Source organism: Cibotium barometz, chromosome 48, assembly GCF_041138505.1.
Source record: "Cibotium barometz isolate CiBa-2024 chromosome 48, ASM4113850v1, whole genome shotgun sequence".
Classification (NCBI taxonomy): Eukaryota; Viridiplantae; Streptophyta; class Polypodiopsida; order Cyatheales; family Cibotiaceae; genus Cibotium; species Cibotium barometz.
Window position 1 is genome coordinate 14,075,394 of NC_141093.1, and position 13,263 is coordinate 14,088,656.

Here is a 13,263-nt window from a genome sequence, read left to right on the forward strand (position 1 = left end):
AGGTGGCAAAGGCCTAAAGTGAAATTACAACTTCAACACTAATTGCTTAGGGCATGCTCTTAAATAGCTTATTTATTGTGCTTTGGGCTTCCAATCCAAACGAAAAGGGATGTGAAGGATTTAACCAATTACTTAAGTTGGTTGTGTAGAATAAGAGTACATGTACAATTTTTCGTATGAAGTATATCATGTTGCAAATCAATACTCCACTGTTCTCATGTTGACTACGCAAGTACTGACTAGGTCTTTACTATAAGGCCTTGGACACACAAACAAAGCCCAATTTGGGCATTAACATGAGGCTATATGTGGCAAGATGATTAAGAGACAACTAAGGTGACAACTAAGGTAGGTTTACCATCATGCCGAATAGATTGCATGCAAGAGCCAATTGCTATACCCGTATCAAACCAGAAAGAGGGAGACTTCCAATGACATATTATCCTCAAGCTACAAGGCCCATGTCTATTGTTTAGTGTATTATTATTCCAATTGAATGATATGGTTGATTAGGCCCAATTGGCCTCAAAGTAAGATAATCGACATGGACCAAGCATGATTTCAAAAAAAAAAAAGACAAGGCATTGTTCACAAGAAACTTGTGTATTGAAGTAAATTCAGCATTGCTTGATGTTGAAGCAAGAATAAAAGCAGGGGCTTAATATGGTGTATTGGAACATAATGTGATGGATGAATGCTCCACACTAGGCAGTAGATTTTGTATAAAAACGTACTGCAACAGCAAAACCCAAGATTGCAAGAGGAACAACAAACTGCAAGATTTTGACAAAAAACTCCGAGCTTTTGTCATGGTTATATTCAGGCTGCTTGGGGGGCGTGTAGGTTGTACTCTTGGGGACGGATGACGGTTCAATGTCCCCAATGTAGTAATCAATGAGCATGTCTCTGGCAGTTTTAGAATGTCCGACATCCTCAAAATCATTGGTGGCATCCTTGGCTACAAATACAGGTTTTTAATTTAAAAAAAAAACAAATCTGAAGTATGCTTTACAGAACATGAACAATGTGTTTACATATAGCTTTATACCTGTTGCTGACAAAAGTACATCGTCTCCTCCCGGATGCTCTTCTAAGAACCTTGTGACATCGTACACCTGACAAAAGGTCCCAAACGAGCCAGTATCAGTATTAACTTTTATGACCATGAGCCATAAGATGCTCAGGGATTGAAACTTGAGCTTGAAGTTAACATGACGTGATCCCTTATGACTAGTTATGTTGGAGTAATACAAATGCCCTTCAAGAGTAGTAATGGCGAATTGGGTCTTGTTTTCCACCAGCTTAAATATATTTGCACCTTGTGGGCGTTTCTCTGAAGCCTGCACATGGCCTATTTAACGACTATTTCGGGGTCGAAAAGAGGGTGACGGTAGCTTGGAATACAAACATTCCAGGTTTGGGCATCCTTGACCCCCCTCACATGGAATGCAAAAACACATTTGCAGACGTAACAAACATTTCACAAGGGGTTCTGCCATGACATGTAATGCAAAGCACCTGTTAGTGAGCTTGTGGTCTATCTGTATCTTGCTTGCAGACTTGTACAGCGATGGTTGCTGTGTCAGTGGAGCATCGGTTCTCTCTAGAACAGCACTCAAAAGAACAGGATTCCCTAAGGACATATTTGTGTGTCAGAAAATCTGGAGAGCAAAGTTAGGGGCTATGTGAAAGAGGAAGGCCAAGGGGATTCCCCAGAGTTCATTACCTAGAGGAGACCATGAAGGCTGGCGCACATGGGGGCTTCGAACCCCGCCGCGTCTGCACTTCAAAGTGCCTTTTTGTGGACGCCAACTCGCTATCCTGCACATGAGGGCTTCGAACCCTCGCCGCGTCTGCACTCCAACTCGCCTTTTTGGGAAATGCAGGCAAGAACCTGTGCACGGGAAATCCAGATGACGTGCAGGTTCGTCGTTTGGTACTGGACGCGGCGTGTACTCTGTGCAATGCAAGGTTGCTGAATTTTTGACGTGGTGGGGAGAATATTCTATTCTCCTCAACCCGCCACAGCCCCCATCGCACCATGTGCGGGGGCCTTGAACAAGCTCTTGCCAGGTTTCCCCACACACATGTGTGCCTTTTGTCTGGCATTAGGGAATGCTATATTACAGGACATGTAACAAATTGGCACTAGCCGTTTCACATTGATGCCTTCCATGCTAGACATGACATTCGGCCAGCCCATCATGTATCCCACATCCGGGCATCATGAAGCATCATGAAGAGGACATGGAAAGATTCGCCTGCGGCAAAGATACATCTGGAACAATATATATATTTAATAGATGTGGGGACAAGAAGCTGTCTAATCCTGTTTTTCTTTGTTGGAGTGGTACTTACAGAAAATAAAATAACTTGGTTATTAAATGTCTGGATTTTTTTTCTTTCTTTTTAAATCATTGCATAGGAAAAACGAAGACATGCATAAAAGAAAATTAATCTTGACAATTCCCTACAGAATCTCTTCCAATAAAAGGCATAGAGCCTTGAAATAAATACAGATCTAATTTAGTAAAATCAACAGTTCTCTGAAAATCGTTCAAGGATTTTGGAGGGGGTATTTGTGCAGATCAGCCTGCAACAGATTAAGAGAAGAAAACGGCGTACCTTGCCCCCAATAAGAAGCCAGCAATCTTCGGAGCTGCTGTGTTCAGTGACCTGCGCAAAGCTGAAGATCTTCGACATAGCCGGGGAAAACCCTAATTCGGCAGAACAGGAGACAGGAAACCCTAATTTTTTTCGAAGAAGCAGCAGGCCTTTTCAAATGCGGGGGGGCGAAGACAAGTCAGCGCAGCGCTTTTTGTTCCTGGTTTTTGAGCTCACCTTTGTCTGGTCCTTGTTTCAGGGATTCCGAATTCCATCAAGTTTGAAATCCCTTCACGTAGGTGGGTTTCCCACGGCAAAGAAAAGTATGCCAACCGCCCTTACTCTTGGGTTCAAGATTTTCACACCCTCACATGCTTCTTTACACGGAGAGGCCACCCTTAAGTGACCTCTCCTAAGCTTGGCCCTTCGCCCTTCATGTTGTATTTAACCGTGTTCTGTATCTAGAAACTTCTTCTACTTCTGGTTTCGGCATCACTTGATTCCACTACTTAAAGCCAACTTGGCATGGCACACACCATTTTCTCTATGCAGTCGCATGTTTGCTAAAATTTAGTTCAAATTGCAACTCAGTACGGTGGATAGGGCTTTCAAATTTCCCAGCCAGGGATTGGGTTCAATTCCCTCGCACTACACTCGTGCGTTGCTATAAAAGCATGGGGGCGAGGCAAGACCGGCCTAGGGTGTGTATGTAACTATCTTGCAAAATATTTCTCACATCTCAAATGGCACTTTTGGCTTCCATTTAAAGAGTGGCCAATCTTTTTAAAGCTTTAGTTCAATAGCTAATGGTGCTTTTATTCATTGTAAATGGTAGTTTTAGACGGCCATGTCTACATTCGCCTTATCCTAAAATTTGGCATTTCATGTACCATTTAATATAGCACTTTTAGACTATCAATATTCTCATTTAATATGTCATTTATTGCTCCATTTCTTCTACCATACACATTTTCATTTGATGTCATTCTTTTTGACAACTTTTTATGCCATGCAATTTATTATGTCCATTTTTTCCCTTTCTGTTCCATTTAAGTTTGAATGCATTTTTTTCCATTTTTTCCTTTTCTGTTAAGTTTGAATGTATTTCATCATAAATTATGACACTACGTTTTTCATTTGTTGTAAGCAACATGTAGGGGTGTGTGTGCGTGTGCATGTGCATGCGCATTTCTACATCAAAAGCATCTTTTGAGTATCAAGAGAAAGATCTATGGGAGTTCTATTCACATTGAAAATGTGTCATGGTCTAGTTGTAAGACGGGAAGACGTGGGTGCACGGGGGGTCGAGGGGAATTGGGGGTGAGTGGGTAAGAAGGGGTGGGTTAGTGGGTGGTTTACAGTATGTGACACTCTCAAGAGTCGCACATGTAGCAAAAAAAAAAATGTTATACAAATATATACTATATTCAATTAACAATAATATATTTTTTATATTTTATACAAAATAATATAAAAAATATACTACAAATATATAGTACTATATCAGTGTAATGGTATAAAGATTATATAAATATAATTTTTGAATTATATGGAATACATCCTATACATGATTTTTTTAATTTTATAATAATAAAGTTATTATTTTCATTGTACGATTTATACTATATTGTTATATATATTATTATATGATATAATTTATTATGTAACATATCTATAATTTATCTTTGGTAATGTTATTTGATGTGTGTTTACATATTATATTAGTAATATAACTTAAGGTATCATATTCTTAAAATATTATAGAGGATATTACTAATATAATATGTTTTTACATATTATATTAAGTTATATTAGTAATACAACTTAAGGTATCATATTCTAAAAAATATTGTACAGGATATAATTCCTATTATACATATTATACTATTATATACAACTTGATAAAGGCAATCAAGCCTTGACACTTAGACATGGCCAAAACATACATACATGGATCCAACCTAAATCTACCCAGAGAAGCTCTAAAAGTACTTCCATCTTCCCTACTCACACAAAACAAGATGGGAGAAGAGGGGGTGTGAAATGCTCACAAAGTAATATGTCCACTTGTTGAATGTCCATCTAAGACTCATCACCCAACTATAGGCTCCCAATTGGATATAAAGATGAGCCACCTCCGAGATAGAGACCATGTAACCCTGACTAATTTCACCCTATGAAGGCATACATGTCCCAATTGGATATAAAGATGAGCCACCTCCGAGATAGAGACCATGTAACCCTGACTAATTTCACACTATAAAGGCATACATGTTCCATACCATGCACCTCTGCTCACCCAAGCAATCATGCATGTTCCATACCATGCACCTTCCCTCACCCAAAACTATTGTGCATGTTCTATACCATGCACCTCCCCTCACGCAAACTGCCATGCATGTTCCATACCATGCACCTCTAGTGCCGCTCACTTAAACTATCATTGATGCAACTAGTTTTAATGACCTGCCTAGTAGCTTGGTCCTTAGGAGGATCCTCTCCTAAGATTTAATCCCATTGAGGAACTGGTAGAGGTGCACTACCAATATCATGGGGAATTGCTAATTGTCACTAGGAGCACACAAGAGCTCAACTGAGCAACCAATATTGTTGCATACAATGGACAATCACAGTATGTCACTTACCTCATGAATGCTCGGATTCCTTGATCCTCGATGGAGCACGCGAGATCTTGACCTTTGCATTATTATAGAGTGCACAAGAGAAGCTCCACCCTCCTCGTAGCTTGATCTCTCATTCAGACACACACTCACACACATGCAAACAAGCACACTAGAGGTCAAATGAAGCAAGGTAAGTGATTGGCAAGAAGAAGAGAGTAGAGAAGAATAGCACTCAATTGCTTAGCATAGGAGAATAGAGTTTACATTTTGTCTTATCTCCTTGGTTTTTAGGTTTTACACCATTCAGGTGACCAAAGCTAAAAAAACTGAGCCTCCTAGACACTAGTGTAAACCTTATACTCGGTGGGTACCCTTAATTAAGCTATCCCGTAGTGTGCCTTTCATATATAAGTGGCGATCGTGCATGTAAAATAATACATTATAATTGTGTAGTGTGAATTCGACCTTCCAACACCCATGGTCAAAAGAGGTGAAAATGATGAAGTGGCTCAAGTGTCGTGAGACAACAGCCACAACTGATGAGGGTTAACATGCCTCCCTTCCTGATGCAAATTCCATCCCAATGAAGATGAGTTAATCTTACATGCAGAATAGGTTGGTGTTTCATGATTGTGTTATGGATCTTGTGGGAATGTGTCAAGAGGTCTGGCAAGATTTGCATGATAACTAAAGTGTTCTTGTTGAAAATAGTATAATTTTAATAACGATATAATACTTAAGCATATAATTGTGAAACTTTGTTTATGACTAGTTGAATTTCCCTAGTTATTACAAGGATTAATATTAAAGTTGGTCAAAAAGATAAGTATAGCTACCTCTTTCTAACCTATCAAAGGAAATCACCCACTATGGTCCAAAAGGGACAAATGGTTCGTAACATTATTTCATAGAATGATGGTATGAGTTCATAATATCTTTCCTTTCTCCATCGTTCTCTACAAATTCTTCTTGGGCAGTCTTTACTTCATAGGGTCCATTTATTGGGTAAAGCATACTTAGGTCATCATGTCTTGTGGGGTTTTTCCTACCAGGGACCGAAGGAATCCCTTCCCATAGCACCTAAAGTAAGTTCTACAATGCTAGCATAAGTAGGACATTGTGGAGGGCATGTGATGCTCACAGGAAAGACATGGCACAATGGGGTGAAATTATAAGAAAAATAAGTCAACAAAGATAGTTCCACAACATCGCTCTCCCAATGATGCATAAAATAGCGCAAATGAGTTTGGAAAGGGGGAATACCTAATTTCCCTTAATAGTACCAATCCATATAATCCATGTCCAAGATAGGGGCACCTTTATCACTCCATGATGAAAAGTCCATGCTCTAATTAAAAAAAGTAATATGAGATAGACTTACATTTTAATTATGCTCTTTCTGATCGTCTTTAAAAAAAATGTTTTGTGTATATGTGTTATCTTACTGTACATGTTGGTGTGCAAGCCATATTGTTGTGGGGCTAGCTTTTGCCAATAAGATCCCTCCCTATACGGGCATGAAAATTGCTAGGGAGTAAAAATGTGGGGACAGAAGTGTAGAAAATAGTATGTTTTTCCCCCTTCCTACTTCATGTCATACTTTTTTATCTCGAAAGGCGTTCTAGGTCTTACTTAACGATCCTCTCCAGCTTTGCTCCATCAATGTTAGTTGTTTAGAGGCACACCTCTCTAGCTTTGCTCCATCAATGTTAGTTGTTTAGAGGCACACCTCGTTGTTTATTGTTATGACACGCTTATTTCCATCTTCAAGGGTCGTAAGAGGATTTCATAAGATTGGATAGGGATTATGGATTTTTCCTCCTGAATGAGCATTAGAGGTGGCGCTTGGGGAAAAATGAGTTCCTTTTGTGCGATGGACTCCCCTTGGGACATGAATGGGGTTTGGATTTGGATATTTAATGAGGGTACTGTAACCTTTTTCATAGAAGTAGAAGCTTCCCCAGGCGTCCCCCTTTCTGAGGTACTCGTTAACCTTGGGTATCTTTTAGGGATCCAGATTTGTTGGGGTGTGAATGAGTGCATAGAGCATAAGCAAACAAGCACTAGAGTGTGCTGAGCAGAGAGTGCAAGAGATAGAGAGATATGGAGCAACTATGCTGAATTTATTGAAATGATACAGTCCCAAGCAAGAGACACGAAGAGTCTCATAAGTGAGGGAGCAAAAGGAAAGACTAGACTATGAGAAAAGTGAGAGGCCAGCCCACCTATTTACAGGTAAGAGGGGCTGGCCGACTCGACAAGAGAACCTGGCCGACTGGACATGGTTATGTTGGCCGACTGGGAAAAAAGGTACACAACATAGGAAAAATCCCAAAAAAATGTGCAAAATAGGGTGGCCAGCCCATAATCAAGGGCCATGAAAAGGGACACCAAATATGAGTAGAAATTGGGGATGAATGTGCTAACACCCCATCTCAGCACCAGATGTTGAACATACTCCGAGAAGCCAAAGATGAGGAGCCAAGGAAGCCTGAGAAACCAGCTTGGTGAACAAATCTACTGCATTCTCCGCTAAAGGACAATACTCCAAACATGAATCTCCAGCAAGAACCCGTTCACGAACATAGTGATACTGTATCTCAATGTGTTTCCTACGAGCATGAAACACAGGGTTCTTGGTGATGGCGATGCAACTCTGATTGTCACACCAAAGAAGATTAGATCCGGTAGGAGGACAACCAAGCTCCTCCAATAATCTCCGCAACTAAATCCCCTCACATGCAGCATAACAAACCGCATGATACTCCGCCTATGTAGTAGAGGAAAGCGCCACAATAGGCTGCTTTTTACTGCTCCATGAAATGGCTCCAGACCCAAATGAAAAAACATAACCGGTGGTTGAACATCGAGTATCTGGATCTCTAGACCATCCAAGAAGAGTGCATCCTTGGCCATAGAAGATGCCAAAGTCCAGAGTGCCATGCAAGTACCAAAGAACTCTGAGAACACACTGCCAATGCTGCTGACGGGGTTTGGATGAGAAAGAACTCAATAAGCTAACTGCAAAACACATGTCCAATCAGGAGTAGGTCAACCAAACCAAACAACTGACGAGAACCCGATACTGTCCCTGATCAATCCCTAGAGAAGCATCAAGAAGAGAAGGCTTCTCACTAGTATCCATAGGAGAAGATACTGGTTTGCATCCAGTCATCTGAAATCTGTCAAGTATCTCCTATGTGTACTTTTGGCTGAGAGAAGAAAATGCCCTTTGGGATCTGCCAAATCTCAAAGCCAAGAAAATAATGTAGAAGGCCAAGATCCGTCATCTCAAACTCTATCTCCAAAGTATCCATGACTGAACGGATCCTCATAGAATAAGAACCGGTAAAGTTGAGGTCATCAACATAGACCACAATGATAACAATCAACCCCCTCTCAAGGAGGATATAAAGGTTCAAATTTGTTTGATAACAACAGAGGCTGAGCTTTTGAAAGAACTCATCAATCCGCTGGTACCAATCCCGCGGAGCTTGCTTCAAGCCATATAAAGCTTTCTTCAGTCGGTACACCTAATCCTGTTTTCCTGGAACAATAAACTCGACGGCTGATCAACATAAACCTCCTGTGTAAGCTCTCCATTCAAGAAAGCTGACTTAACATCTATCTGGAATACGGGCATCTATGATGTCCTGTAAGAGCAAGAACGGTGCGAATGGTAGTCATCCAGGCCTTCAGAGAGCGAAGGTCTCATCGAACTCGATTCCAGGGCGCTGAGCATAACCCTTGGCCAACCAACCCCACCTTGTGCTTATCCAAGCTGCCATCAGCTCGGAACTTTGATTAGAATATCTAACGCACACCAATCACCTTACGCTGCAGTGGCCTAGGCACCAAAATCTGTGTCATTCCATTCAATAGCATTGAGCTCTGCCTGCATAGCACGACACCAAGGCTCATGTGAAAGAGCCTCGTCCCCCACAGAAGTGGGATCATGAATGATAGAGGACATAAGAGCATAGTTAACAAACATATTGCCCTCATGAATTTGTTTCCTTGAAACTCCAGAAGATCTCCTGAGAGAACCAGGTAGAGGAGTAGAAGGAAGCTCACATAACCTAGAATCATGAACTATCTGAAAATACCATCCAAGCGCACAGATCTTCTTGAACTCGCTAGAGGAGGAGCGGAGTTATCATCATCTGACTCAAAATCCACAACTGGAGGTGTAACAAGAGTAGAGGGAGGAGGAGGAGGAGACGGAGAAGGAGGCAGAGGAAGAAGAAGCTCACCACCCCCCTCTGAAGATGTAGGAGTATCGTCAAACACCACATCACAGCTCACAACAGCTTTGCCAGCCTGCTAATCATATAGACAATATGCCTTGGACACAGTGTTGTATCTGAGAAAATTCATGCGCTGAGACTTCGAGTCCAACTTGGAGCAATGCTCCTTAGGCACATGTACATACGCTGAAAAACCAAATACCCAGAAATGAACAACAAAGGGCTTCTCACCATGGAAAGCCTCATATGGAGTTTTATCTGGAAGAGCAGCAGTAGGAGACCTGTTTTGAATGTAGACACAGTAGTAGAAGCCGCCTCAGCCTAGAAACGTCAAGGTAATGAAGAATTATCAAGCATAGTATGGGCTATCTCCATAATGGTCCTATTCTTCCTCTCTCTGCAACTCCATTTTGAGATGGAGTATATGTTGTAGTAAGCTGTCTCCGAATGCCATGAGCCTTGCAATATTGATGAAACTCCTAGGATGTAAACTCACCCCCTCTGTCGTCCTGAGAGCCTTGACCGAGGAACCGGTCTCTTTTTCCACCTCAACTCTCCAATCACAAAAGTGCTGAAAAGCCTCATCCTTGGACTTCATAAAGAAGACCCAAGTATATCTGGAGAAGTCATCCACCATCACGAGCATGTATAACGCCTTACTCAAAGACACGGCACTCATAGGACCACATAAGTATGCATAAACAAGAGCAAGTGATGTCGAAGATCTATATGTCGCCTCCTTCAAAAAGGCAGCTTGGTGTTGCTTCCCTTGTAAACAAGAGGAACAAACAGAAGATGGAGCCTTGATGGTCGATAAACCCTCAACCAACCCATCCTTTAAAGCTCACTGTAGAAGCTGATAGCTCAAATGGCCAAACCGAGCATGCCAAAGAGCAGAAGAAGAACCAGAAGAAAGCAAAGCGGTCAACTTGTATAGACCACTATCTTGGACTCCCTAAGCCAAGATGCTACCAGTCTACTTATCGGCGAATGGTAATCTCATAACGAGAGAAGATCACCTCTACACCCAAGAGCACTCACTGACAAAAGGTTAAATGCCAAATTTGGAATGTACAGAACGTCAGAGAAGTACCTCTTATCCTCAGAGTAGCGGAAGATGGGGATGGTGCCATGTCCATGCACTGGCACGGAAGAAGAATCACCCAAAGTGATCTCGCTTATCTTGGCAATGAATTCCTTGAACCAATCTTGATGGGGTGTCATGTGAGCAGTAGCACCGCTGTCCACAATCCACGACCGTGAGACTGAGAAGTCACAAAAGCAAGTACACACTAATAGAAGAATACCATCATCCTTCTTGGTCTGAGACACCGCTATAGAGGAAGAGTTCTTTGCTTCTTCATCTCGCTTCTTCTTGTGATATTGGGGTGATTTATGACCCTTCTTGCCACAATAATGACACTCAATGTCCTTGTTTTTAGAAGATCTGCTTTTGTCTTTATCTTTATCCTTGTCGTTATCCTTGGAGTTCTTGTCAGAACCCCCTTTTCCTTTCTTCTGTTGATTCTTCCCTTTATCTCATGCAGCTAAAGCTCCATCAGAACCACAAGAGGTGCTAGTCCGCTCCTCAAAGCGAAACTCAATCTGCATAATGGAGGGGAGAACTTCCGCCCAAGTAACTGGAATAGGATGAGGAGAAGAAACAAGAGACTGAAAATAAGCATCAAACCACTCTAGAAGCTTGGAGAGAAGCCAAATAGCCATATCCTCAACTCAGAGCACCAAAAACTGCAAGAGCCACATGTAGGGAAGAAAACATAGCAAAGTAGATGTTGCAACCGTGAAAAGGAGCAGCCGACAAGTGAAGAAGAGAATCTCAGAGATCAAACTAGTGAGGGAAGACCTGAATCTACAGTGGAGGGGCGCCGAAAAAGAAGCCAGCTGGCCAGCAACAGAACTAAGAAGAAAACGCAAATTTGAAGGTGCCGAAAACTGAGGCAAATCTGGGGCGGAAAGTAAACGTTGACTGGGGCAACAAATTAACACTGAAACGGGAGCGATGATACCATGAATGAGTGCATAGAGAGGAAGCAAACAAGCACTAGATTGTGCTAAGTAGAGAGTGCAAGAGAGAGAGAGAGAGAGATATGGAGCAACTATGCTGAATATATTGAAATGATACAGTCCCAAGCAAGAGATAGGAAGAGTCTCATATGTGAGGGAGCAAAAGGAAAGACTAGACTATGAGAAAAGTGAGAGGCCAGCCCACCTATTTACAGGTAAGAGGGGATGGCCGACTGGATAAGAGAACTTGGCCAGCTGGATATGGTTATGCTGGCTGACTGGGAAAAAGGGTACCTGACATGGGAAAAATCCCAAAAAATTGTGCAAAAATAGGGTGGCCAGTCCACAATCAGGGGCCATGAAAAGGGATCAAAAGGGACATCAAATATGAGCAAAAACTAGGGATGAATGTGCTAACAAGGTGATAATACTGAAGGTTCATCTAAAATTTTATTCCCCTTGTTTGATTTTGAACCTTTAGAGCTTGTGACCACTAACGAGACTTGGGAGTTGGTTAGCGGTGAGGCTAGGGCTACTTGTGTTTGCTTAGGGATCCAAATCCAATGGCTTACCCTTATAGTATCCTTGAGTTTTTAAGTAAGCATGTAGGTATCCATTTTGGGGTAACTCATAATATGAACCTTTTGTAGAGATTGTCTCTTCGAGATTTCTTTGCTAGGCTGGTTGAGGTGGCACAGGTAGTGAAGTTTTAGGAACCCATTTGAAGGTGGATTGGGGTTGATGATTTTTAATCCATTGGGGTGGTTGGTTATTTTGACGAGAAGATTTTAACAATGTGGAGGGAAAAGAACCACGGACTGGTTGATCAATGGAGGATGAGGTGGAAGAGGATTCTTTAGGTTCAGACGATGGTGAGGTTTTCTCCTTATGATTCTCGACGAGGAGAGTAAGAGGCAATGGTGAGTTATGTGTAAAGGGCTAAGCAGTGGGGATTGGAAATTCCCCCAAGTAATGTAATTTACATCTTTCATTGACTTGCAACAACCAAGTATTGATGGTTCCTTTAGTGTTCTTGCAGGCATAACCAAGAAGTCTTCTACCAGTGCTCATCATCACAATATGTGTCAGTTCGTAGTATTCCAAGTACCTTGGTATTCCTACCATTGATACCTTTCACTTTTAAAGAGGTATCTACGAGTTGAGACTTCCCCAACTGGGGTGTGTGTGTGTGTGTGTGTGTTCAAGTCAAGAGCTTACCTTAGCCTTTCTGAAGCATGTGTCATTTGGTCTTATCTTCGAGCTACAAATGTAACTTCACATGTGGGTGCACTAGCTTGTCCATTACATCCTCACTCCATTGTTACATCCTCACTCCATTGTCCAAAGAGGTGAAGGGAGAGCTCTCAATACTTAGATGGAGGCAAGAAGAGAGGATCCTTCGTGATCCTTGACTGATTTTTGAAGAAATACCATGAAACCTAAGAAAGATCTTAACTGCTTGACTGTATGCGAAACTCGCCATTCCAAAACCTTTTGGATGCGATCCAAATCTATACTTAAGCCATCTCGAGAGATCTTATGACCCAAGTATAACAATTCCTTTTTAAAGAAATCACACTTAGATAATTTACAATACAATTTCTTCTTCTTGAGCCTTCCTAGAATCTCTTTAAGATGATTCTTATGCTTAGCCAAAGTTTTACTATATATCAAAATATCATCTAAGAAAACCAACACGCATTTTCCTAATAGATCCCGAAATATATCATTCATCATCTGTTGAAAAGTTGCTGGTGCAATAT

The 13,263-nt window shown here is 41.5% G+C and overlaps 1 protein-coding gene across 1 annotated transcript; it reads right to left on the minus strand.

Annotated features, from left to right (window-relative positions):
- Positions 1–584: 584 nt before the first annotated feature.
- On the minus strand, positions 585–2,902 carry LOC147610841 (cytochrome b5-like). The gene is made up of 3 exons (XM_086785461.1): positions 2,626–2,902; positions 1,049–1,115; positions 585–958 (listed from the first exon to the last, which is right to left on the minus strand). The coding sequence occupies exons 1-3, from the start codon at positions 2,701–2,703 to the stop codon at positions 705–707; spliced, it is 399 nt and encodes a 132-aa protein (XP_086641587.1). The 5' UTR covers positions 2,704–2,902; the 3' UTR covers positions 585–704.
- Positions 2,903–13,263: the final 10,361 nt, after the last annotated feature.